Below are 27539 nucleotides of genomic sequence, written 5' to 3'. Positions count from 1 at the left end.
CATCCAGCCATCCATCCATCCACTCTTCCATCCAGCCATCCAGCCATCCAGCCATCCATCCAGCCAGCCAGCCATCCAGCCATCCTTCCATATCCATCTATCCATCTGTCCATTTCCCTTCCATCTATCCATCCATCCATCCATCCATTGGACAAACTGCATTGAAAGCTCTAGCATACTGCCTGGGACCAGGTGGGGCTGAATAAATGATAGCTATTATTTTATTAGTTCAACTTTATTGAAATACACTTTGACAAATGCACCCATTCCTGTGATCAACACCACGGTCATGATATGGGACATTCTGTCCACTGCAAAAAGTCCCCTGTGACTCTATAGTCACCCCCACCCCCACCCATGGCCTCAGGAGACCATGATATGGGCATTCTGCCGCTGTGGATTGGAAATGTCTTTCCTGGAATTGCAACTGCAGGCACATGGAATCACACAGTACATAGGCTTCAATGTCTGGTTCAGCGCCCTGCCCCTGACATTCACTCCCATGGCTGTGTACATCTGTAGCTTGTCCCTTGTCACTGTGGAGTGGTGCTCCACTGGCCAGATGAGGGACAACATGATTCCATTCATTGCTGAAAGGCATCTGGGTTCTTTCCAGTTTGGGGATGTTACAAATAAAACTGATAAGAAGATTTGGTGACAAGTCTGTCCAAGGACATGTGCTTCCACTTCTCTTAGGTACATACCTAGGAGTGGAATCACTGGGTCACAGGTAAACTCTCTGTTTATAACAAACTGCCAAACTGATTTCCAGACAGATTGTACCACTTTGCAGTCACCCTGGCAATAGATGAGCATTCCTTCAGCTTCATATCTTCATCAACGCCTACCTTTTTAGCTTTAGCCATTCTGGTGGCTAGATGATGGTGTTCCACCATTTTAATCTATTCTGTTGTGTGTGCTTATGGTTATTTGCATTGATTCTTCTGTGGAGTGTCTGTTAAACTCTTCTGCCCATTTTTAATAAGGTTTTTGTTTATCTTCTTATTGATGACTTACAGAAATTCTTTATATATTTTGGGTGTCAGTCCCTCATCAGACATATTTTATCTACCATTTTATGGCTTGCTTCCATACTTTACCAACATCTTTTCAACATCATTTTTCTTCTTCTAATTTTACTGTCACTTAGGTGTGCTGGCAACAAGTTGTCTTAGCTTTTGTGTGTCTACAGAAGTCTTTATTTTGCCTTCATCTTTTTTTTACAGGGCAGACACATTTATTCATGTTATTTTAATAACATACATCTTGGAGATACTTCAGTTTCAGTTCCAGACCACTGCAACAAAGCAAATATTGCAATAAAGCAAGTCAAATGTATCTTCTTATTTCCCAGTGCAGAGAAAAGTGATGTTTACACTGTAGTCTATTAAAGGTGAAATAGCAATAAGTCTAAAAACCAAAGTACATACCTTAATAAAAAGTACTTTATTGTGAAAAAATAAGCTAGCCATCATCTGAACTTTTAGCGTCGTAATCACTGATCACAGACCAGCATGAAAAATATAATCATACAAAAGTTTCGCATTTTGTGAGTTACCAAGAGGTGACACAGTGACATGAAGTGAGCAAATACTGTCAGAAAATGGCACTGACACACCTACTTGATGCAGGGTAGCCATGAACCTTCAGCTGGTAAAAAATGCAGTATCTGCAAAGTTCAATATGCCTGTACATAACGTTCATACCATTCAGTGTGTGTGATTCAATGGTTTCTAGTGTATTCAGACTCACGCATGTGTCCCTATGATCAGTTTGAGGACTTTTTCATCACCCTAACAAAGCAACCACATACTCTTTAGTGGTCTTGCCTTCATTTATTGAAAGTCTTTCTTTTTTCCCCTTCCTTCCTTAATTCCTTTCTCTCTCTCTCTCTCTTTCTTTCTCTCTCTTTCTTTCTTTCTTTTCCATGGTATGGAAATTGTTTGTTTTTTTTTCCTTATAACTCTTTAAAGATGATATTCCATTGTCTCCTGGGGGTGCATAGTTTAGATAAAAAGTCTGCAGTCATTCTTTCATTCCACTGTATATCATGTGGGTCTTTTCTCTTGTTCTGTGTTAGATTTCTTCTTATTATTTTCCAAAAATTTGGTTATGATGGACTTAGTATGTTTCTGTCATTTTTTTTTTCTGCTTGGGGTTTATCAAGATTCCTGGATCCATGAATGGGCTTATAGTTTTCAAGATTGGAAAATTTTCAACCATTATCTCTTCAATTATTTGGTCTTCCCCCACCTTCAGGGTTTCCCCCTCTCAGCCCAGACAGGCAGAAAGATTCTTTATACACAGATCCCTGAATCTTTCTTCATGTGTTCCAGTCTTTTCTGTCTCTTTGCTTTAGTCTGTATAGTTTCTATTCTTATGTCTTCAGGTTCACCAAGCCTTTCCTCCTCAATACCTAGTTTATTGCTAATTCCTTTGAAGGGATCTGTCATCTCAGAAATTGCCTTTCTCATTTTCAAAATTTCCACTTGGCTTCTTTTTATTCCTTCCATATGACTTCTCTTACATTCACATTCTCCTTTAAATACCTAAGCATATTTTCAATGCTGTTTCAAAGCCACCATCTGCTGGTTTCACATCCCTCTCATTTCTGGATCCCACAGCTATTAGGTTTTTGATTCTGGCTTTGGGTCTCAATGCCCAGCTTCTATTGCTAGTAACACCTGAGTGGACACTGGGTGCTGCCAATGCTCTGTTGCTCAGGGCTGGATTTCCCATTTTCCTATGAAGAGTGGTGGAAGGCAGTTAGCCCGTTTGCAGATCAGTACAAACCTTTGGGGGTTTATTCTGTCCTTCGTTTCAGTAGGTGCTTGTAGCCTTTGCTCTTGGGCTATTTTACTCCTACTAATAATGCACAACTTAGCATCCCCACTGCATACCTGGGTCACATCTTGAATGTCTCCCAGCCCTGGGAACCATTCAACTTACAGCAATCTGGCCATTCTTTGTCCACCTTGTGAAATGTCCTCTATGCCTACATGGCTTTTTGTTCAGTGATGTCTCAAAGGTGCCCCTACATTGCTCTCTGCACTTGCTCTGTGTGGCTCCCTCCCCCTGGCACACAGCCCCTGCTGCCCTTATCACTGCCTCCTGACCCAGTCTCCTATCCTGGTAGTGTCACTCCAGGAACTGTCACCAGACAAAAAGCTGGGTGGTTGCAGGGTCCGTTGCCTTTGTGGTCCTGTTCTTTTTCCCATGCAGACTGTACCCCAATGTCCCCAAGCAATTAATTCATGTAGAGTATTGCAATTGTGTACAGAGGGTGTAAGTCTGGCCCAGTTACTCCAGTGTGACAGAGCTTTCTGTTGTTATTTTTAAAATGGAAGATTATCCAGAGGTGATCTTTCAAACTTATTCTGATTATGTCCCCTTGTCTCTAAGCTGTGTGCATAGCAATCAAACATTGGATTGTCCTTGTGGGAACTCAGACCCACACACGCTGCAACAGCACAGTGGCTCTCGTTATAAATATTCCCTGTTATTGTTCCCTCCTCTCTGCATCCCTCTGATGAAAACATTCACTTCTATCCAGCACACAAGCCCTAACCACAAACAAGAGCTTTGGCAACAACACTCAAAAAGTCCCCCTTGAAACTGGGTGTGGTGAGCCTGAGAAAACAAGAGCAGAAGATAAACTTGGGGTTCTTTTTACTCTTTGCATCTTCAACATAGAACTTCTTCCTGGAAGCAGTGTGTCTAGGCAGGGCGTGGGGTACAGGAGGTTTGCTCACATGGGAAAGCTGCTTCTGGGCTCTCTCCTAAGTCCCCAGAGGTGCAGGGTGAAGCAGGGAGCTGGCTGAGGCCCTGCTGGGGGGGTCAGGCTCTTTCTAACTGCAGCAACCCTCCACCTCCTCCCTGCTTTGGGCCTTTCTCATGGATTCTAGGGGGCAGCAGGGAGGAGAGACAGAGAGAGGGGAGGTAGGGACCCCAGGGCAGAGGTCGTGGCAAGACCCCAAGTAGGCACACTTTAAGACCTGCATGGGGGTGGTGGCTGGGAAGATTCTAAAAAGAGAGGGACCCTTCCCTAAATCTGTAAGATACCCATGCTTAGGGGCCATGCACCCAGTGGGTGGGTGAGGGGCCACCCACAGATCAAGGACCTGGGAGCAGCTGAGGGGTTGTGGTGGGTGGACAAGGATGGGGTGAAGTGTGGACCTCACAGGCACCCATGTGAGAGAAGAAACACATGGAGGATGCTGGGAGGAGAGGAGCTCAGCAAGGAGGCCAAGGAGAGTGAGGAGGGAGCTCCTCCCCAGAAGCCCAAGGAGGCCCCATGTTGGCAGCCTCTGAACCTGCCTCTGTGCCACCACCACCACCACCCCCAGGAAGGAGGGCCTGGTCCTTCCCTTCAGGCAAAGGGTGGAGGCCTGCATGTTCTGGGGTTGGACAAAGGTATGTCTTGGTGTATAGCCATCCTGTGCCCACCTGCCACCCCTTGTGCCCTGCCTCCCCTCCCAGCTGTGGCCCAGCAGGAGGGAGGGGGGATGGAAGGAGGGAAAGAGGAAGATGGAGTGAAAAGGGAGGAGGCAGGAGGATGGTGGGGGGAGGGGGAGGAGAAGGGAGAGAGGAGGCAGAAGAACAGAGGGAGAAGAAGGGAGGGAAGAGAGGGGAGGGAGGGAGGGAGGGAGGAGGGAAAATGGAGGGAGAGAGAGGAGAGAGGAGGCAGGAGGAGGAGGAGGAGGAGGGAGGAGGGGGAGGGAGGGAGGAGGGAGAGGAGGAGGAGGGGAGGAGGACAGAGGGAGGGGGGGGGAGGGAGGAGGAGGGGAGAGGGAAAGAAAGGGGGGGAGGGAGGAGGGAAGGAGGGGAGGAGGGGAGGAGGACAGAGGGGGGGGGGGGGAGGAGGAGGAGGAGGGAAAGGGAGGGGAGGGGAGGAGGGAGGGAGGGGGGAGGAGGGAGAGGAGGAGGAGAGGGAGGGGAGGGGGAGGAGGAGAAGGGAGGAGGGGAAGGGAGGGAGGGGGGGGAGGAGGGAAGGGAGGGGGAGGGAGGAGGAGGGAGGGGAGGAGGGGAGGGGGGAGGAGGAGGGAGGGAGGGAGGGGGAAAGGGGGGGGGAGGGAAAAAGGAGGGGAGAAGGAGGAGGGAGGGAGGAGGGAGGGGGGGGGGAGGAGGAGGAGGGGGGGAGGGAAAGGGGAAGGGGAGGGAGGGAAGGAGGGAAGGAGGAGGGGAGGGGAGGAGGAGGAGGGGAGGAGGGAGGAGGGGAAAGGGAGGGAGGGAGGAGGAGGGAGAGAGGAGGACAGAGGGAGGAGGGAGAGGGGAACAGGAGGGAAGGAAGGAGGGAGGAGGGGGAGGAGGCAGGAGGGAGAGGGGAGGAGGAGTGGCGCCAGCAGCCCAGCGGTCCCGACTCACCGGCACGTGGCGCACACGAAGCAGTCGGGGTGGTAGGTCTTGCCCAGGGCTGACACCACCTCGCCCTCGATGAACTGGTCGCAGCTGAAGCAGCGGGTCCCGTACAGACGCTGGTAGTCCCGCGTGCAGATGTACTCTCCCTGCCGCACGAAGAAGCCACCCTCGGCCAGGTCACAGCCGCATGCTGGGGGGAGACACCGCGTTGGTGGGCTGCTGACGGTCCACCAGGTCCCGCCACACACATCTCCCCCTTGATACGGGCCCCAGGGCAAATCGGGGGTGACTCGTCGCACCCCTAGGGGGCTGGGTTCCAGGAACAGACCGTGGCTCTGGCCCCCCAGCCTGGTGCTGAGTGGACTTTCTTGGGGAAGCTTCCAGAAAAGCAGCACCGATCTGGGACAAGAAGGAGGCTCTGCAAAGAGGCCAGCACCTGTGAGCCCAGCAGGGATGATGTGTGGATGCCCGCAAGCCCCTCCGTGACTTCAGTGGAGCTGTTCCCAGCAGTAAATACAATGAAGCAGGAAGATGCTCTGTTCTGGATGGGAAGATCCCAATCCCGTGTGGTGGAGGACAGGTGCATCCCATGGTTGCCCCCTGGCGGCAGAAAAATCCTGTTGCCCCCTCCCCGACTCTGGCCTATTTCAGTGTCCTAATGTCTGTCTCCCACAGTGCAGACAAGGCCAGACCTCCCACAGGAAGGAGGGAGACAGTGAATACAGGAATACGAATCCTTTCTGGGCACTTCGCCAGGTGGGGAAAGGGGCGACTTTCTCTGGACAGCCTGCCAGTCTGAGTGTGGGACACCTATGCATCCACCTCCCCCACACACCCTCCAGCCCAGGGGCACGTGGGAGACACACATGGTTTCAGAGGGAGCCGCCTCTACCCACCCCAGCTGGCCCAGCCCCTCCTCACCAGAAGCGAGGAGGACACCCTGCACCCCGGCCCTGCCAGCCGGGTCAGTCTCCGGGGTCCTCGTGGGTCCCAGCCCCCAGGCAGCATCCTGAAAACCATGTCTTTCCTTCCTGTCTCCCTTCCTTCTTCCTTCACCATGTTTTTGAATCAACACTGAAAATGCTTCATCGACACATCAGCTGATTGCAAAGGATGCTATTTCTGGTGAATTCTAAGGATCGGCATCTTGACATTTAACTCATGTCATCCTTTGGGGCACATCGAGTGAAGGGTAGATGCCAAAGCAAGACCACCAACACCTCCTTGCAAAACCCCCAGCCAGCTCTTGGTAAAAGCAGAAACTTCACCTTATCCCATTTCTGCCTGGAAACCCACATCTGCTCAACTTCCCTAAAAGCACGGTGCATGGACATAAGGCCCCCGACGCTCATAGCAGCAGTGTCCACAGTCGCCAAACTGTGGAAAGAGCCTAGATGGCCATCGACAGAGGAATGGATGAAGAAGATGTGGTGTATATATAAAATGGAATATTATGCGCCAGCGAAAGGATGAAATCTTGCCATTTGCAACGACATGGATGCAAGTAGAGGGTATTAAGCTAAATAAAATAAGTCAATCAGAGAAAGACAATTGTCATAGGTGGAACTTAAGAAGCAAAACAGGATCATAGGGGAAGAGAGGGATAAATAGAACAAGGCAAAATCAGAGAGGAAGACAAACCCTAGGAGACTCTTAATCACTAGGAAACAAACTGAGGGCTGCTGGAGGGGAAGGGGGGTGGGGGATGGGCAGTAAAGAGGGCACTTGGCGTAATGAGCACTGGGTGTGATATTAGACTGATGAATCGCTGACCCCTACCCCTGAAACTAATAAAAAAAAAAAAAACTAATAAGAAGAGTGGAAGTGCCACATTGTGCTCTCTACAACAAAATATTCCAGAGTCAATGTGGACATTCGTTTATTAGGAATTTCTTGTGGTCACAAGGCTCTAAACATTTAATAAGTTATCTGGATTGGGTTATTTTTTTCCCCAAAGATTAGCAGAAAGCTATCAAAATAACACAGACGTTATACATGTTGGCAGGTCAGCTGAGTCACAAAGGAAAGCTTTCATGCATCAGCACAAAGGGCGGGAGTGACTGAGGGGAGCTCCCAGTGTCCGGTCAAGGGAGCCTGGACCAGGCAACCACTCCCTGGCTTAGGGCCGGGAGGCTGGGAGGTGAGGGCAGCCCGGCAGCCCCAGCCCCAGCCCAGGCGCCTTCTCAGGCAGGGCAGGTTTCAGAAGCGCAGCGGTGGAAGGTTGGAGTCTGGAGATGGAAGCTCCAGGGAGTCGGGGTCCCCCGGGGCCCGGTCTGCTCGGCCTGGTCAGCAGGGGCCCCCCTCAGCTCATGCCTCACTACTCCCTGCCCTTTCACCTGCCACCTGGGGGCCCAGGCGTCCCTGCAGAGAGGGGTGCACCCTCAGCTTGGCTCATCCCCCACACTAGGGGAGGCAGGGGGCCTCTCCGGGGTCCCCCTGTCCCCTTGCCAGGGCAACGGGGCGGCACGTGCTTCTCCCTGTTCTGGACACCGGAGCAGTGCTCAGAGGAGATGTTAGCCCTGCAGACAACTGAAAGCCCAGAGGCTGGAGTGGCCTGGCTCTGGATCCCAGCATCACCTGTGCACTTGGCTGTGCACCCCGGGCAAGCTCCTGAACCTCTCTGGGCCTCTGCAGCTTCCTTTGGAACCCAGCCCACTTCCAAAGTAAAGATAGCTGCACAGAAAAGCATCCTCTGAGCCCCGAGTTACGTAGGGCCCAATCAAGGCTGTGGATGCACCCACGTTGCTCATCCCTGGAGGCCGAGGCCGTGGCCAGACCTGAACTCCCCACACCAGCAGGAGAGTGTAAACCTTTGGTGTTGTCTTGTATCACAGTGCATGCCCAGCAGGGGTACCCCGACTCGGGAAGAACAGCCCACTGGGGCACTGCTAGGCATCTTTTTCTGTGAAAAGATAGCCATGGAGCACCAGGAGGGCCCAAGGGTACCCAGACTTTGGTGTCTAGCTGTCTTCCTGATCTTTGCAAGCATATGCTGGCGTACCCTGGATGAAAATGTGCCCAGGCACGTAGTGGCCTGCTGAGACCCCGTGAGTCAGCATTGCAGACCCAGGGAGAGTCGATACAGACGCTTTCCCGGCTCGCCTGTCCCTGCTGGTCACCCCCGTTCCTGGTCAGCCTGCAGCTGCCCCAAGCTCGTCAGGTCATAGTCAAAACCCCGACCTCTGCCCGCTCAAAATCGAAACTCCAGATTCATTAGTAATCTAAAAAATTGTCATCGGGGCAGTCATGACATTCTATCTTCCCTGTCGAATTAGCCATCATTGATACAGGGGTGCAGAGCAGCTGTGGATAACCCCGAGTGTCGGTCCCCCCCACTTCCCTGTGGTCATTTACTAGAAATGCTCAGGAGCGCGGGCAGCGGTGGGGAGACACTTTCTGGAACACTGGCGCTGACTCTAAAGAACACGGAAACCACTCCTACCCTCTGACCATCAACCTCCTTTTGGGGACTTAGCCCCAGAAAATGATCAGGAACCCCCAAAGAGTTGTTGCTGCTGCATTACACATGCTGGCACACCCTGGTACACTGGGTTCAGAGTCCAGCAGCCTGGGTGTGAGCAACTTGATGTTGAAGCCCTGTCAGGATGTGATCGTGGGCACAGAAGTAGGGCTATGACATGACGTCCAGGTAGAGAGACTCACAGAGGAGAGGACGGGGGAGGCTGCACACTGAACCTGACAGGGATCCCCTTGGGTGGCCCCGGAGGGATGTGACTCACTATCCCCTACATCTCTCTGTGCTGGGGGATAGAAGAGGGAGCAGCTGGAGGTGGCCCCCATGGCCTGATCAGAATGAGCCAACCCCGGGGCTCATGGCCACGGCCAGCCAGGGCTTGCCCGATCCCTGCCCCCCGGGACCCTCCATCTGTACCAACAGTCCCCTGTTGCCAGTCTCATCCTGCCACGTGATCCAAGGATCCTTGAGCACCCTGCGTGGGTCTGACTGTGTGGAAGGAATGTGCCCTGGGCAGGCGGACGGCGCCCATGTATCTGAAGCTTTCCTTCTGTTTTGGAAGCCCTTGGCTGGTTTCTCATAAATACCCTGGGAAGGCCCCAAAGGGAGAAAATGCAGGTAGTTTTGCAACATGTTTGGCACATTTCTATTCTGTTTTGTAGCCTGAGAATAGAGCTGACTGGATTTCCACTTCCAGCCAAAATCACACGTCCTTGCAGGGTGGACATGATGGGCTCTGGCCCCCAGGTCCTTCCCTGCACGCCTACTGCGTGTCCACACGGCACCCCCAAAGTGATCTCTGGAAACAAAGGTGGACCAGAGCCCTCCTCTGTCCATTGTCCCCGGGTGTCAGAGCCCGGGGTCTCACAAGAACCCCCCTCCCCATTGCTCATTCTGCGTCCATCAGGATGCTCCTTCTGTCTGCAAGGCTCTTCCCAAATATCCCTCAAGTCTTCACTCAGTTTACCTCCTCCGTGAGACCCACCCTGATTACCCAGTTGAAAATAGCAACTCCTCCCTCATTCCCATGCCTGCCTTTCCTGAGCCCCTCTTCCACGTTCCTTGTAGGGCACCTAAACAGAATGTATCTATCCTATCCAGTGTTTTATGGTCTGTCCCCCGCACTAGGACATGATCTCCACAAGGACAAACATAGCCGTTTTGCTCATGAATGCCTCTCAAGCACCCAGAACACGGCGTGCATACAGTAGGTGCCCAAGAGATCATTGCTACATGAATCCCAAGGTTAGGAAACGTGTCTAAGACCCACATGAGCAGCGGTGACAGGGGTGAGATTTGTACCCAGACCTCCAGGCATCAAAGCCCAAGGCTGGAGCAACCATGAAGGAGAGTATAATTACACAACCATTTCATGGATTTTCCCAGGTAACCTGGGCCCACCCAGTAAGTGCCAAGGTGGCAAGAACCCATTACACTGGGGCCTCTGGTGAGAAGCTGTGCTAAACATGTTTACCCGGCAACATGCCCACCTGGGGACAGACGGGACTGGTCTCGGGGAGTTGCCGCCCTCCTTTCTGGTCCTCTGTGCCGATGTGGGTGGGCCCGGGCCCCAGTTCTAACCAATGAATCCTATTTGAAGACTTTGGGGAACCTTGGGGAAAGGGTTCTCCCTGGTCAAAGGGAGAATCATGTGAGGAGAGAGCCCTTTGCCTGTGCACATCCCCCTCCTCCAACCCCTTCTCCTGTTGGATGCTACCCTGGGAGGATGTGATGCTTGGAGCTACAGCAGTCACTCTGAGACCATGAGGAGAGGCACTGCTGCCATGCACAGGATGGGGGAGAGGGAGAGGGGATGGTGAGGGTGGGGAAGCAGAAAAAGAATCTGGTCTTTAAGGACCTTGTTGAGCTGTTAAATTCACCAACTCTCAGGGGTTAAAGGGGCCACTTCCAGACTTCAGGTTAAGATAATCAATATCCATGTTGCTTAAGACACTGTGAGTTGGGTATTCATTTTGATTCATCCAAAAGTAGCCTCAGTGATTCCTAGGCTTTGCATTTTCATGAAAACCTGGATAAAAGACCAGTCCGAGACTGTGGGATTGTCATGCTTCAACAAACATGGCTTTTCCCAGCTAGCAGGTAATCTAGAAACGTCATTCCTCAGCCAGTGAATCGGGGGTAGCTCTGATCCCCAAGGCCATGGGCACAGCTGGCAGGCATGGGGTGAGGTTGTACAACCTGCCTTGGAATGGGGCCTGCATGCCCACAGGTCCTGCCACCAAAGCCACTACCACAGGAACCACGGGGCGGGGCAGCCGCTGTCACGGGGCCAGTCCAGGAGCTGCTGGTCCCGCCCGCCACCTACCATGAGGGAGGGGGCCCAGCTATTCCCGCATCTGCTCAGGAGCTAAAGGTTGGAGGACAAAGTGATCTGGCCCAGATGACGCTGCGGGAGGAGGGGAGGGCTCCTGGGGCAGTCCCCACCTCCCCTCAAACCTTGTGGGTCAAACCAGGACTCGATTCTGGAGTCTCATGCCTTCTCTTGCATTCCTAAGGTCTGCGCTTACAGACAATCCTTTTAAACACGGTGGCTGCTTCCCCTGTGCCTTTTAAAATAACCTTTTAAAAAGAGCATTTTAATGGATTTTGCTTTCCAGACACAGCAAATTTGTCTTGTGGAGAGTAGAGAAAATTAAACCAGACAAATCCCATAATAGTCTGGGAAGCTCTGATGAAAAGGGAGAGATGCTTCAGGCAGGGAGAGGGCACTGACCATGGCAGAGGATGGAGCACTGAACATGGGGGGGATCTCAATGACCAGGATGGGAGGAAGGGCACTGGCCATGGTGGGGGTGGGGCACTGACCACAACGGCGGAGGTGTGTGTAGGGCACTGGCCATGGGGGGTGTGGGGCACTGATCAGGGTAGAGGGGCACAGAGCACGGTGGGGGGGCAGCCTCAAGGGCAAAGGCATTGTTTTGGACAATAAGGACATTAAGTGGGACACTTAAGGACACTAAGTGATTGCTAGTCTCACACCCTCACCTGGAGCTGCTCCATCCTTTCCCAGAAAACAGGCACCTCCAGGTGCGCCCCTCTGAAGGGCAGGGGCAGGGTCGCCCTCAGACTGAGGGTCCCAGGGCACTCCCATTCTCCTCCAGAGGTCGTGCCACCCCAGAGGTTCCTGGCTGGGGGGCACCGGGGACACTCAGTTCTCCTCTGGGTCAGTGGCCCTCACAGACCCCCATGTCTCCCATGGCACTGCCCCTCTCCAATGGCAGGGGACTTCAGGGCCATTTCTGGGGTGCCCCCCCTCATAGCAGAAGAGCCCGGCCAGTGGTTCTCAAGTTTTCTTTCCAAACAATAGGACTCAACACGCAGTCTTCGCAGAGGGCCTGAAGCCATGGGGTGGCGATGGGGCAGAGCTTCTCTGGGGCAGGGGGCTCACCCGTGGCCTCGCACCCCCACACCCAGGAGATGGCTCCACAGAAGTCTCCAAGGGACTCAGCTGGGGCCACACCCAGGCCTGGCATCTAGTCGGGGACAGGCTCTCCCATCTCCAGGCCCCAGCTGCCCCCTCAGCTAGCTGTTGCACATTGCTCCTAGGGCCGCTGGCACAGGAAGGAGGAGGCTGGGCCCCTAGTGTCGCCCCTCCCTGCAACAGCACTCTGTGGTCACACCCATCTGCCCCTGCCACCTGGACTGGCCTGGAACCCTCCGATCACCGGAGTCCTCCTTACTCCAAGTTAGATCCCAAACACCACCTCCTCTGCGAAGCCCTCTCTGGAAGCTTCCAGATCTTTCCCTGACCCCGCCCCCAGCAAGGAAAAAGAGCAGAGTCCCGAGAAGCTCACCTTTGCACACGAAGCACTCGATGTGGAAATACTTGTTCTGCACCCGCAGCACCTCCCCCTTGCACACATTCCCGCAGGTGTTACACAAGATCGAGGTGCTCGGCGGCTTCTCCAGGGGGCTGTGAGCGGCCTGCGGCTCCGACACTGCACGGAAGGAACAAGGAACCACGTTAACGGTGGGACACACATCAGGCATAGGGGAGCAAAGCAGCAGGAGCGTGAGGCCATGGAGGGGGGCACCCCCCAGTTCAAGCCCCACAGGGGGTCAGAAGATAGACGCGTCTTCTTTCCCAGGGGACCAAAGGGAACTGGATAATGTGAGAGGCCATCTGGTCAACCCCCAGTGTGTGTGTGTGTGGGGGGGGCGCCTCTATCAGGTGGCAGCCCCACCTGATGGGCCATCTGCCCCTGTCCAGGTCAGCACACATGCAGTGGCGGGGAGGTCACACCCCCTCCCAATGGGCAGCCTAGTCTCTTGCCGCCTTGACCTGGTAGGACCCCAGCTGGCAGGCCCTCAGAAGCAAAGCCCCCAATGTGAGCTTGGCAGCCCTCCTGCAGCCAAGAGACCCGGCGCCCTCTCTTCTGTGAGTGCAATAGCCACAGTCCTCCTTTGAGCTTCCTTCAGATTCCCTCTGCGTCCTGGGGCCACTGACTGCAATTTTGCTGCTGTCCTCCTCAAAGCCAGCTATGGCCTGGGATGCTTATGGAAGCGCTGGAGACCCACTGAGGACCAGGTCAGGGTGGATGGTTAAAGGGCCCGGCCGTGGGGCTCTTGGGGGCGTCCACATGCTCCTCAGCCATATCCTCCCAAAGTACCTACAGGACCCTGTGACCCAGAGCAGGTGTGCCCCCTTGAGGAGCTCCAGCTGGGCAGTGGAGATGCACCATGTGGCAGAGCTGCGGTGAGGGGAGGCCCAGGGGACCGGCAGAGTTGTTTGAAGCACAAGGAGAAGCTGGCTGGATGCTGGACTTGGAGGCCAGCACGGCGGTTTGCTGGGTAAAGAGCACGGCGCATGCAGGGACCTAAACAGGATGGATCCTTGGACCAACCCGAGAAAGTCAAACCTGGTGCTCCCTTCACCAGCCACATGGGATGCCCCCTTCCAGCCTATCCAGGCCCCCAGCCCTCATCAGGCTCCCCTGAGAGCCCTCTTTCCTCCTCTGGGAACTCACCCTCCACACACACACACCGCCTGTCTCTGGGTCTCTGCCAAGTGCGGGTGGCCGACCCCTGGCTCCAGCCAGCACTGAGTAGACCACTTGGCTTTTCTCGTGGGTGGGTGTCTTTACTCATCTCCCCATCTTCTAACACCACCCACCTTTTGTTCTGGGGGCCCTGCATGAGGCCGAGACAAGGACAGGCTGCAGGTGTGTATCAGGGTTGGCAGGTGGCAGGAAGGAGTGAGGGCACCCGAGGCAGGAGGTCTGCAGGTGCAGGTGAGCTGTGCACCTGGCTGTAGTGGAAACCCCAGGTGGGTGCGGGGGTGTGGGCTGACCAAGGAAGCACCGGCCACGGTTGGAAGGTTAAGCTATTTGCACATGCGTACCCATTTACACAACGATCTAACGCTAGCTTTGAGCAAGCAGCAGACCTCAAGTTCTCCTCATCCCTGTCCGAGGAGGACACTTGTCTACCCGATATCCCACCTGTCCCCCACGCCCAGCATCCTGCATCCCAGCAGCCCCCGATCTGCTAGAGCTGGGCTCCTCTCGGCTGTGGTCCCTGCCCGGGGTGCAGAGTTGGAGAGCAGGCGGCACAAAGGGGAGGGGCTGGGTCACGCTGGGGATAGCGAGCTGTCCAAGGAGGAGGCTGTGAACACCCCAAGGGCAGCAGAGTGCCTGCTGTCTGGAGACAAGAAGTAGGTGCAAGAAAAGAGGTGAGCTGCATGAAAAGTAATTCGGCGTCTCCCTGGGCTCTCCAGACCCAGAATCAATGCCTGTCTCTGGTTTCCAGAAGAGTCACACTGGAGGGTGCAAAGCTGGGGAAGGGGGAGGGGGAGGGGGCTTCGTCTGCCCTCCTATGGCTTCAGTGATATTCTCCATTCTAGCTTAAATGCCAACCACAGGCTTGCCTTTCGCTTCTTTTTCCTGTAGAAAAGGTGCAGAAATGGCCTTATCTATTACTTAACAAAATTGGTGGAAGGTGGCATTTCCTTGGGCTTGAATTTACAACTCCCCGGCAGAATGAGCCACTGGAATCCAGGTTTAGAACCTGTGAACTGCCCGGGGCCTGCCAGGCTCCAAGTCACCCCATCCACCTCCTAGGCTCCGTGGAGATTGTGGGGGGTGGGGCGTGGGGGTGGGACATGGATCCTCCACATTGTTATCTTCTCATCTGTCCGGCAGACAGAGAACAATAGCCTATCATCTGTCCACGAGCAGACAAACAAGTTTTTATACTACTAGAATCTGGCTCAAGTCCAATACGAGCCGAAGGTCACCCAGCCACCCTGGGGGTCACTCTGAGCCCCGGGGGAGCACTGGCTGCAGGGGCAGATGGCTCAAGTGCAGCCCAGCTTCCCCTGCTGCGTGGTGTCACCTGGAATGTCCAGCCTTCCTTGCGTCTGTCCATCCATGCGTCTGCCCTCTGCTCACATCACCTGCCCTGAGGGCGGGGGAGGGTCGTATTTGCCAGGAAGATGGGCTCAATACACAATAGCTATTGTCATTCACAAAGACACACAGCCTGACACTACCAGTTTCCTGGTAACTCGAGGTCGATCTGGTCTAGGTTGGGGGAGCTGCTTTAAGATAGGCTTTGTTGGGGGGATCCAACTCTTGCCCACCTGGGGCATCCTAAAAGCCTCCCAGGGTGTCTGGGCGTGAGAGCTGTGGTGCTGCCCTCTGGTGGTGGGAGGCAGACACTGCGCTGTGGGGATGGGTGGCAGGTACCATTCTGCCCCAAGGAGTCCCATCTGGGCATCCTGTACATGTGTGGCGGGAGCATCTAACTTCCCAAGGTGACTCATTCCTCGAACCTCTGCAGAGGCCCAGTTGAAAGAAATTCCCATATGTGGACTCGGATGGGGTGTGTCTCTGCGGAGAGCTGTTGCCCCTGCTGCGGAGGGAGCTGAGGCCCGGAGAGGAGGCCCAGGACCTGCAGGGGGCAACACCCAGGGTTCTCTCCAGGGGGCCCCAAGACAGGGATGGGCTGTTCTGGCCCGCCCTGGTGTCTGGTGTGTGGGTCTTACATAAAAAAGGAGCATAATCAAGAAACCAGATATCAAGCCACCAAATGACACGGGGGACAGCCAGATGCATATTACTGAGGGAAACGAGCCAGTCTGCAGAGGCCGTGGGCTGTGTGAGCCCATCTACAGGACATACTGGAAAAGGCAGAACCACGGAAATGGGAAAAACAATCAGTGGTTGCCAGGGCTTGGGGGGAGGGAGGGGCGCGCAGACGGGGTGTGGGGGTGTTTAGGGTAGAGAAGCCACTGGGGTGGGACACGGTGATGTCATCCCACCCTTGTGGGAACCCACAGCAGGTTCAACCGTCACTGTGGACTGAAAAGCACTCTAAGGACGAAAGTCTGGGAAAAATGTTAAAAGAAAGTGAAGCGGAGAGAGAGCTACCACACACCGCCAAAGGCACAGGCTCATTTGGCTATGGTTGCAAGATGGGCTCCAACCTCTAGCTTCATGGGTCCCCAGCTGGGATAATAACCCAGCACGTAAACTCAGGTGGTAAGAACTGATAGCACGGGACTGAGACTATTTGATCGCTGCGTGATAAGGAAACCCTGGTCCTGGGGAGCCTTGCAGGGAACGGGAATTATTCCCGGGATCATCAACCTGACCGGAGACTGGTCCCACGGTCCCCATGACACCCTAGTGGCCCTCCAGGCTGTGACCCTGCTCTCTCCCCAGGAGATAAGAGCCGCGTGCTGCTGGGCCTGGGATGGGAGCCAGCAGGGCCGGGTGTGGGCTTGCATCCACATCCGGGGGCAGCTGTGTGACCTTGGACCAAACCCCAAGAAGCCTCAGGTTTCACATCGATGAGCTGCTGCCTGGTCTCATGAGGCATTTTGTGAGCCTCCATTAAAGGAGAAAAAGCACCCGGTGCAATGCCTGACAGGTGACATCAACCACCGCTGCTGGCCTGGTTGTCCAGGCCCTCCAATCTCAGGGGCCCCCTACCCTTGGGGATGGGGAGGGGAGGGAGCTGTCAGGAAGGAGACCAGGAGTCCACCAGGGGCACGGGGTGTGCCTTTGCTTACACGGCCACCTGTCAGGAGATCGTCCTAGATTTGCCTCCATGCTTTGGCTATCTCGTGATGCGGCAGGGTAGGCAACGGGGAGGGGGACAGCTGTCCTGATCCCAGCAACGCCCCTCCCTCACCTTGGGCAGATCACATGCCCTCTGGAGCCTTTTTCCTCCTCCAGGAAACAGGGACAAGTATTCCTAAATGTGGGACCCTCACACGGATCGGACCCGACAACACGTGCGGAGCCCGTGACCCAGCTGAGCACCTGTCATGTGTGGGGATGCAGGAGGCAGTGACAGTGATGGGGCCACAGATAGTGCCATTAGTGACCTACAGCAGGTGGGGCTCCTAACTTCGGCGTCTGCACCCAGCGCTTCACCCAGCAGTGTCCAGCGCTGACACCGTGAGCGTGCCCGACCCAGAGCAGAGCCAGGCCTCGCCGGCCCTTGGCTTGGGGATCAGGGTCGGTGGCTGACCCCCACCAGCACGCCGGCTAACATCGGTACCAAGCTCCGCTCCCTCGCCCATGTGGCTGGCAGGCGGGGCTCCTGGACACTGGGCAAGTGGGCTTTTTACCCTGATGAGCTGGGAACACTCCTCTGGCCTCTTCACCCACCAAAGCCTCCCATTCTCCTCTTCCCTCTCTCAGCTCAGCCCTGAGTGGGGCCACTTCCCACTTTGTTCACCAACCTGACGTCGCTCTAGACGCCACAGCGGGATGCCCCATGTCTGTTCCTGTCATCAAAGCTGGAGACCCACGCCATGATGATGCCCTTGGAATGCATGCCCGGAGTGGTCTCCCTTCTCCCATGAGATCCTCCCCAGGGCAGATGCCGCTGTGGCCCTGGCCTCCTCCGGCCTTGGAGCATCTGGCCTGAGCCTTCCCGGTGCCCTGAGCCCCTGGAGACCACCACGAGTCAAAGCACTTCATTGTGAAGTCAGAAGTGCAAGGCGCTCAGCCAAAGGGCGCTCAACTCCAGGAACTCAAACAACAAAGCTGTTCTTGCTGTTACTGTCTGCTGACTCCGTGGTTCACCCACCCGACACGTGCCTGAGGGGGAGTACCTGGGGACCTAATAGGTGCCCGGATTCCATAGGAACCAAACAGGCCCAGCCCCAGCCCCCTATCTGCAGGAAGGGTCTGTCACCCCCATTTTATACGGGACGACCCTCAGATTTAGAGACGCCTCTCTCATTCCAGCAACACATCTCTCGCTTCCCAGACCGCAAGGCACATGTCGTTGGTGACCTTCAGGGACATTTCCAACTCCAAAGGTCCAGGCCATGCTGGAGCCCAAGCCAGTGAGCCCGATGAGGCCCAGCATCCCCATTCCTGCACATCTCTTCGTCCAGAGTTTGGTCTGCAGGTCATGAAACGCAGGACTGCCTGAGGGGGCCCTGTGTGCTTGGGGTCTGACTGGTCCCCACACACCATCAGCCGTGACGGCTTTGCTGCACTCCTCACTCTTCTGAGTGCATCACGCAAACCACTGGCTGGGGCTCCAGACGGCGCTGCTCTAATACTGAATAGGCCATATGGTCCTGAGACTCCAGTACGCCCAGAGTGGGTCCTAGGCACATAGCTCCCGCCCTCCCCCAGGCCTTCACTTCTGAAGAGACAATGAGCAGAGAGCCACAGACAGAAGCCCAGCAGGGAGATGAACCTGTGTGCAATCGGAGAGGACTTCTGGGAGGAGGTGACATGAGGTGGGAAGGTGCATTCTAGGTCTTCAGTGAGTACCCATCCTCATGCTCATCTCCACCACAGTATGACCATGCTGGGTAGCCCTTGTCTCTTGGTCTGTGGCTGCCTTCCCTGGCCTGGAAGCCCCTCTAAAGTCAGGGATCAGGAGGGGACGGCTCTCACACCACGTGGCCAGAAGCATCCTTGTGTCTGGTGCGTGTCCTCCAGCATGGGTGTTTCTTTGGGCTGGTTTTCCCAGTGTGGAGTGGAGGGCCCACCCATGCCTGAGCTCGGAGTGTCTGCCTGCCCTCAGGGCTTGTTCTTCTGCAGGCTGTGTCTCAGGTCGGGAATGGGTCCCCACTCTGTCCCGCAGCCCTCCCCTGGGCTGCGTGTTGGAAAAATCACACCAACTCACACAAGAGCACTCCCTTCCCTAACCTACTTATGAGCCAACTGCTAATTATAATCACGAAGCGGGAACTGTTCTCTGGAGCAGCCATCCCGGCCATGGCCGTGGCCGTCGGCAACCTGGGCCCAGCAAGCAAGCTCCCCCTCAGCCAGAGAAAAGACCCTTTGCCTATTCATGTACGTCATTCATCCAGGATGTCCATGGGCTCCCACTCCCTGCTGAGCCTGGGGCTGGCACAGGGTCCAGGCAAAGCAGAGGAGTCCCTGCTCCCTGGGGGACAGAAAGCCCCCCTGATGGAAGCCCGTTGCCACGGATGCCTGAACTCCCAGCACCCACCCCACACCTGCTTCCACAGTTACACCATCAAACTGCAGGGACCCTACCGGGATGCCACATCCATGTGAAGCTGTCCCCCCGCCCCACCCCGGAAATGACCTGGCCCTCTTCTGCTTCCCCATGGATATGGTCTTTGGTTTCTCCTGTGGAGCTGAGTGGGCTCATCCGAGCCCCTGACCTGCCCCAGGGCGAGACTGCGGTCAGCTGTCCGCGATCCGCTCTGCTCAGCCAGAGTTCTAAGCAGTGGACATAGGCTCGAGCACACGTTTGCAGACAGAACTGATTATGTGAAAATGCTTCATATTCCCAAACTGACCAACTCCTGCCTGCATCTCGCGGCTTCTCCATCAGCCCCGGACCAGGACGTCTGGGGAGGCCGACGCACCAGGGGTTCTCCGAGCCCTGCTCAGGGCCGGCCCAGGGCACAGCAGTGAACATCTCTGGGTGGGTGAGCTGCCCTCCTCTCCTGTTCACCTCCCTGCACTGAACATCTTTCTGACGTCCTCTCCTCTGAAGGGGTATAGGCGCCACACCTGCCCGGCTTGCCCTTGGAGGCCCAGCACCCAGCCCAGCGCCTAGCACCTGGCAGGTGCTCCAGAAATGGGACGAATCAACACGTATCGCACTGAGCATGTGCCGTCTCCCCCTGCACACAGCTTGCCTCAGCCTCTGGCGATGAGACCGGCACTCCTTCTAGAGATTGTGGCACGCTCATCCCTCCCCAGCTGGCTTCCAAGCAGCCCCTGGAGGCAAGCGTCCATCCCCCAGGCTCTCCTCCACTGTGGCTTTAACATGCCTCCCGCTCAGCGGCGGGGACCGAAACCCCTCCCCGGGAACACAGGTGGACCCTGGAACTGCCTTGGCCAATAACGTGAGGGGGGCAACACCGGGTGGCTTCCAACCTAGACCAGAATGCCATAAACTGCCCTGCCTTTAAGGATGCTTGTTCTTGGAGCCCAGCGGCCATGCAGAGAGAAAGCCCAACCACCCCAAACACCGAGTGACCACACACAGGGGGCACAGGGATCTGTTCTCCAGAGGCTCCTGTTGTCCCCAGCTCTCTGATCACCCCAGCCTCTAGGTCTTCCCAGATGAAACCAGAGAAAGCATGGATAGGACCAGAAAACATTCCTGCCATGTCTTTCTGAATTTCTGACCCCAGGATCCCCTCCCCAAGTCCGGACATGGTGTCCCCCCCACTTCTGCACACAACCTGCCTGAGGCTCACTGGGACCTTCCCAGAGACAGGAAAGTCACTCCCTCCACAACCTAAGTCCCAGAGGAGGTGCTGGCTGCTTGGATCCAGGAAAGGAAATGCCCCGAGTCTGGCCTGACCTTGCCTGGAGTCTTCACGAACCCCTTATGTTAGATACTCTTGTATCCATTCGGCAGGAGCTAGAAACCAAGCTCAGAGAGGCACGCTAATCAGCCCAAAGCCACACAGCCAGGAGAGGCAGAGTCAAGATTCAACCCCAGGTCTGTTCTCCTGCCCTGGTTCCAAAGTCCCAGGTGTTTGAGTAGATCTCCATTTGGACCCACTGGGAAAGTGTCCCCTTGAGCCCAGCGAGCTCACTGCAAGGGGGCGGCTAGGACAATGGGGCCCCCAGGACGAGCTCTCCCAGCTGGCACAAGGGCAGGATCAGGGAGGTGGCCTGGAGCACAGGCACCATTTGCTCAGGTCCCTGCCCTGCTCAAGCATGTTCTGTGGCTCCCCAAGCTACCAGAACCCAGCTCAGCCCCCAGAGGGCCCCCCATGCCTCCAAGCTCAGTGCCCAGCTGGTTCCCTGACTTACCTCCCACCACTCCCTGCCCCAGGCTCTTTCCCAGAGTTGCCGCTGATGGCCTACAGCTCTGGCCCTGGCTCCCAGCATTGCCTCTGCCAGGAGTGCTGCCCCCCGTTCCCCTCCACCTGGGAAAACTGAGCTTCAGGGCCCACGTCCAGGGCCTCCTCTGGACCCACAGCACGCTCACAGGGAGCCCCGCGTGCTGGCCCCATGTCCCCCTAGGCTACCAACTGCCAACTACCAATTCATGTCACCTCTCCCAAACGGCCGGTGACCCTCTGACCTCCTCAGGTGGAGACCCCACTAGAGGCTCCTGTCTATTCTCCAGGATCCCCTAAACGTCAGCGTGGGGCTGGGGGAACAAAGGACCTGGGTCACCTCAGAGCACCTGGGTCATGCTTGCCGTCCCAGCGCAATTGGCCTGCAAGGGGCCTCAGTGTGGGTGTGAGCCCTGGGTCACCCTACCTCACGTGGGTCCCCTGCTCCCCCAGGACTGATGGGGGGGAAGTTGGGGGGCTTCACAGAGCCACACCCCACTAGACCTGGGGAGGCCGAGATTGGTTTCCGCCTGGGTGATAATGGCTTGGCCTCTGGATGCCAGCGGACCGAGCACAGACCCCGGGGCCCCACGGGCTAGCTGTCGGGTCCCTGGGCCCTGAGACAGCAGTGCATTCTGACACAGACGATCTCAGCCACTCCCAGGCCATCAGGGAGCCCCATGCAGGCGGGGAAGACCCTTGAGCTTGATGGGGAGAGGCCTAAAAGGGAAAACCCGCCCAGCCGGCCGAGTCTCCCTTCCTCCACACGGAGTGTGCGAGCCATCAAAAGGGGGGCCTGGGAGGCCACGGAAAGAGCCCCTCTGTGACAGCTGAACTGTGTCCCCCCAGAGTCACAGGTCAGCCCCCAGTTCTAGCACTTCAGACTACAACCTGATTTGGTCCTCACGTCTGTCCTTACACACAGGGGACGTTAGGACACACACAGACGCACGGGGGACCCTCTACGGATTCAGGGAGAGGCCCACTGTCTGCGGGCCAAGGGCAGAGCCTCCCTCACGGCCACCAAAGGAACCACCCTGCAACACCTTGATCTTGGGCTCATGGCCTCCAGGAGGTGAGCAGAGGTCCCCTGTGGAAGACCCGGTCTGCACTCAGTACTTTGTTACCGTGACCCCACGAGACGAGCTGGTGGAAAGTGCTGGAAGCCAGGCCTGGCGTGTGCTGGCGTCCCTCCTTCAGGCCTTTTTCCATCTGCAGGGGGGACAGTGATGTGACCCCACGCAGGGCTTTCTGGGGATGGTGACGGGGCAGGGCCAGCTCATGGTGGGCTGTCAGTGCGTGGCAGGGAGCTGGAAACTCATGCTGGCCCCCGGGCTCGGCACACTCCAGTTCGAGCTTCTGGCAAGTCCCAGGACATGTCATGCCTCCAGTAGCTGGTCCAGGCGGCCTGCCCACCCACATCCCTGAGGGTGTCACCTCGCGGCCGGAAGAACGGCACTTCCTGACCAGAGAGGCACCCGAGGATCTCATGGGTGGTGTCCGGAAGGTCCAGGCGCAGTGGACATCTGGGCCCATTCTCTCCCCATACTTGCCCCGGGGATATGGCCAAGGGCAGAGGGGGGTGGCGCCCGCCCAGGGCACTTACAAAGTCTGGCCGGGCCAGGCGCAGGGCTGGGGGCTCGAGGCCCTCAGGTCAGTCTCTTGTTCCTCTTATCACACCACTACTGGCCAGTGCAGCCCCCACAGCAGCAGTGAGTGACCCTGTCAGGTCAGGGCCCACTACCCTGCAGATACGCAGTAAATATTCCTCAAATCCAATGGGAACGGGACTCACATCTGACGGCCCGAAGCCATGCGTGGTACATCATGTGTGGTGATGATAACATGCGTGACAACATTGTCTTTCAGTCCCCGGGCCCGGGCTGAGTGCCAGGTGCTGCCCTTGGCGGTTTCCACTGACGACCATCACAGAGTGAAGAACACAGGCCCTGTTCCCCCTTCCTCTGTATTCAAGCCAATGCAGGCCGTACGACTCAGGCACGGTCAGGCTGGACGTGATGATGCCCTCCATCTGAGATGGGCAGACACATTGGCTCCAGGCCACAACAAGAGCCACGACCACCCCACAGCACAGAGAAGGAGCCTGAGTCCCAGAGACATTCAGTAGTGTGGTGAGATCACGCAGCCTGTAACTGGTGGGGGCCGGTTTGTGTCCCCAGGCCTTCCCCCACCACACGATCTGTCCCCTCGGTACCATCCTCCCACGCGCGGGTCCACAGAAGGCTGGTGGCAGAGAGAAGTATGTCGGAGTGTCTAATTAAAACTGGGCATCCAGAGGGTCGGCTGGATGCCAGGGAAAGCCGAGATGTGCAGGAAGACGTCAGTTCAACACGCACACCACGCTCCCACTCCATCCGCGAACCCCAGGTCCCCGGGGCATTTGGCTAGTACAGACTGGACTCCCGCGCACAGTCCGATGTCTGAGGGTCCCATCTGTCCTCTGAACGTGGACGGACTGGGGTTCATTGACACCCGGTAATGCAGCCTGTGGGTGGCGATGTCCCCCCCCACTCCGTCCGTCAGGCCCAGAGGCGTGGCCCTGGGGGCCACCCAGCGCCGCGTGGGAGCCCAGACCCCGCTCCCTCCAGTCAACCGTTCCTTAGGTTTCAACAACAAAAGTAGCTGCTTTCGGGGGGGAGAGATATAATACCATCCATCACCACAAACCCAAACAGCACAGAGAAGTCGAAGGAGAATTGCAAGTCCTGGCTAATCTTCAACCCTGAGATTAACCACGGATCAGCTCAGTGGCCATGCTGGATGGCAAGGGTGTGCCACGAATGACACATCATGTGTGTGCATTTACACAGGCAGACACAGGCCTAGGACATGTGGCGTGACAGGAGCCACAATAAGGCATAACAGAAAGACCCAATCTTTACAGGGAGCCGCATCCTCGTGTCTTCCTGAACAATTTCCTAAATTTTTGAGCAGAAGCCACACTGCTTGGCAGAAGCAGCCCAGTGTACACTCAGAAACGTTTATCGAGATAGCGTCCACAGACCATATGATTCCCCTAGCTAGAGGCACAGTTGTATGATTTGGGGTGTAAAGTTGGCCCCGGAGCCCCACAGGAATCAGAGGCATCAAGCAGTCGAAAATGCAGGCATAACTTCTGACTCCCCATCACCCTAACCACGACTCGCCGCCTGTGGACCAGAGCCTTCCTGAGGACGGAAAGGGGTTAACACGTGTCCCATATGTGCCACGTGTGATACGCTGGCTTCTCACAAAAAGTCACCTAGAGAAAAGTGCTGTGACGAAAATCAGAAGGAAGAGAGCACACATTTACCGAACCGTACGGCACACACTAAAAAATTGCGTGGCAGTGGACAGTGGATCCGCACGGCTCCAGCCTGTTGCTCGAGGTCATCTGTCCTCGCGGGGCCATGTGTCGAGCAGCAGAAGCAATTGTAGAACAAGCTCGTTGTCCCCAGAAGTAACCCCCTGCCCATCGCTGTCCCTCCCCACTGCCCCGCCCCTGCCCTGGTGACCGATGATTTACTTTCCGTCTCCAGGGATCTGCTCCTTCAGGACATTTCACACACAGACCTGTACAACGGGCGGCTTCTGTGTCTGGCTTCGCAAGAATGCAGAATGTTCCTGCGCCTCACCTGTGTTACAGCAAGAGTCGGGCTCTCCGTGACCCTAATGTTCCACCACGTGGACACGTCCGTGTTCCGTTCCTCGAGCGGAGGTCTCTGGGGCTGTTTCCGCCTGCTGGTTGTTGTGGATCAGCTGCTTTGATGACTCGGACGCAGCCCCCTTGGTGTGGACATGGATGCCCGTGTCTCCGGGGTGCCTCCCGGGGTGAACTGGGAGTTGACCATTCGTACGGTGACTGTGTTTCAGCATCTGAAGCCCTGCTAGACCTTTCCCTAGGTGGCATCCCACCAGCTGTGGCGGGCGAGGGTCTGGAGTCCCCGCATCCGTGTCTCTCTGACCATTGCCACGGGGCAGGTGCGTGGTGGCCACCACGCACCATCTCGATTCACAGCAGTGAGGACCAGAGATGCTCGTTCTTGCTTGCCTGTCTCCTTGGGAGAATCGCGGGCTCAGGCCTTCAGTCCACGTCCTGTGGCCGTATCTCCGTTCAGCGTCAGAACAGAGTCCTAAGGATTGTTCACGTGTTCTGGATGCGAGTCCCATACCACGTAAGAGATCGGCAAACACCGTCTTCCCCTCTGCCGGCTGCTTCCGTCTGCTTCGTGCCATTCTTTGCAGCATAAGAATGTTCCGTTTTGATGAAATCCAATTTATTTGCGTTTTCTTTTGCTGCTCGCATCCTTGGTGTCAAGGCTAAGAAAGCACTTCCTTTCTGAGTTCTACCACGAGCTGTTTTCGGCTTTACTGTAATTTCACATAAACACAATCACACTTCCTTTGCTGCTGTTTCTTCATCTGTGTAGCAGGAACAGCGGCTTTGGGTGCAGGAGGTTGGGGCTACTTCTGATGATCCCTGTTTCCCCTCTGCTGTCGGCATCACCACCCACCGCCCGGTGGGAAGGACATAGGGTGCGTGGCCGAGAGCTGCCCAGCCACCAGCCCGGAAACCTGCTGCGGACACAGACATCATCCTCGTGTGCCACAGCTCTCAGGACTGCTGGTAACATCGGAACACTCCAGTGCGCCCCCCAGGCCGGCTGGTGTGCCCCCCAGGCTGGCCAGTGCGCCCTGCTCCAGGTCGGCCTGTGCTCCAAGGCTGGGGAGGAGAGCCCCGCACAGGGCTGCGTCTTGCCAGCCGGCGAGGATGGGGGGGATGGCCACAGCTTTGCAGAAACGAGGGTCAGATGTCTGCTATGCCAGCTCACAGTGCCCTGGGAAGAGGTGCCACAATCCAGCCCAGGTTACAGAGCGGGCCTCCCAGGTCCCCAGGACTGGTGAAGTGTCCAGCCCAGGGCATAGTGAGGGCAGGCCTGAGACTTTCAGCAGCTCGCTGGTTGGCTTCCTGGCAGCCCCCAAGCACCCCAGGTCTCAGAGGCTCTCCTGTGCACCCTGGCCTCCCTCTGCTCCCGGGGTCCAGGCTCCCTCCCTGAACTCGCTTCCCCTTCCCCACGTGCCTCCACAGCCCCCTCCAACTCCTCCTCCCACCACCCTGACTGTTGGCCCCCTGGCAGAGTCCTGAGTTTGAGGGGATGAGGAGATCACTGCTATGTAAGTGGGTGAGGGCCCGACGCCTCCCGTCAGCCCCAGCAGAAACGCTGGTTTATGGCCATCCCTTCAAGCGGGTTGCCCAGCCGGAACTCACCTGACATTCTGGGTTGGACAAGTCTTGCTGCGGGGGCCGTCCTGGGTCGGGACCACCCTTCCCCAAGCTGTGACAAACCAAACTGCCTCCAGACATCGCCAGATGTCCCCAAGGAGAGCAGAATCTGCTCCAGCTACAAGCACCGCCTTACAGGAGGAAAGAAGGAAGGGGAGGCGGGTGCAGACGGCCTGGGGGCCCAGTGACTCCGGCCCAGACGGTGGGGTCTGAGGGCCCCAGAGCCCACCACTGTGTGATGTGGGATCGTAGTCGTCTGTAAAACAGGTCACCCCACAGGGTTGTCATCAAGCTGCCGTAAGAAACCCCCAAACCCGGCAAACAGTTGGCGCTCATGTGTAGTGGCCCTCACCACACTGGGAACTGGCAGAGCTTGATCAGGCTGCCTCCCTTCAAGTCAGACCCCCAAAGCTTATCTGTGGGACTCCAGGCTTCCAGTTGGAAAAGCAAGCCTTCCCCCACAAGCCAGCCCGTCTCAGCCATGAGGGTGGCAGCGAGGTTTACCTGTCTCTCCTCTCGGCATCCCCATGGAGCGAGGCCTCCACACCAAGGACTGGCTGTGGCGGCTGCGGGCGGCAGCTGGGCAGCGGGACAGCCTCTGTGGTCAGCACGACTCCAGATGGCCACAGGGTCACGTGGGACTGCCACCCTCATGCCCCAGGAAGGGCAGGGCCCACCCCTTCCCGGTACACTGAAATAGACTCCCCCCCCCACCACCCAAAGATGCACCTGTTTCCCAACCATCCGGGAAAGCGACTTTAGAAAGACATGCAGCGGGAGTGGAGCGGGGAGGGCCGGGCCCAGGGCCAGGTGCGGGCAGCGGGCACCGGGCATGAGCCCACGTGACCCTCACCACACCCCGCACCCGTGATCTGGGGCTGCCCAGCAGAGCCCCACACATGGGGGGCTTCACATGACTCCGGAGGCCAGGAGGCTCCTTCCCCACAGCTTCCAGCCCCTGGGACTCCAGGTGCTTTCTTATGTGGCTGCTCCCTGTGTGTCCTTTTCCGTCTCTGCTAAGGACACCAGTCACTGGATGGACGACCCCATCAGCAGCCCTACTTTAATCACATCTTCAAAGACCCTTATTCCAAAGAAGGTTACGTGCCAAGTCTCTGGGTGGGCATGATGGGGGGTTGGAATTTCTA

General features: G+C 56.5%; 1 protein-coding gene across 9 annotated transcripts in view; it reads right to left on the bottom strand.

The window, feature by feature from the left end:
* ABLIM2 (actin binding LIM protein family member 2) overlaps positions 1 to 27539 on the bottom strand; it is a 135684-nt gene that overhangs the window by 86768 nt on the left and 21377 nt on the right. For 7 of the 9 annotated variants that reach the window (XM_045075255.1, XM_013045829.2, XM_004772215.3 and 4 more), the window contains exons 1-3: positions 17547 to 17733; positions 12649 to 12792; positions 5365 to 5548 (exon numbers count right to left, since the gene is read on the bottom strand). In XM_045075255.1, coding sequence (XP_044931190.1) covers positions 5365 to 5548; positions 12649 to 12792; positions 17547 to 17667 — 449 coding nt within the window. In that variant the 5' untranslated portion in view covers positions 17668 to 17733. Of the gene's footprint in view, positions 1 to 5364; positions 5549 to 12648; positions 12793 to 17546; positions 17734 to 26895; positions 27004 to 27539 lie in introns of those variants that run through there. The other 2 variants (XM_045075250.1, XM_045075259.1) reach the window with 2 other exon arrangements.

The sequence above is a fragment of the Mustela putorius genome, unplaced genomic scaffold (genome assembly GCF_011764305.1).
Source record: "Mustela putorius furo isolate JIRA1106 unplaced genomic scaffold, ASM1176430v1.1 tig00000083_pilon_pilon_pilon, whole genome shotgun sequence".
Classification (NCBI taxonomy): Eukaryota; Metazoa; Chordata; class Mammalia; order Carnivora; family Mustelidae; genus Mustela; species Mustela putorius.
Note: the sequence above shows the minus strand (reverse complement) of the source record. Positions and strands in the feature narration are given on the sequence as shown.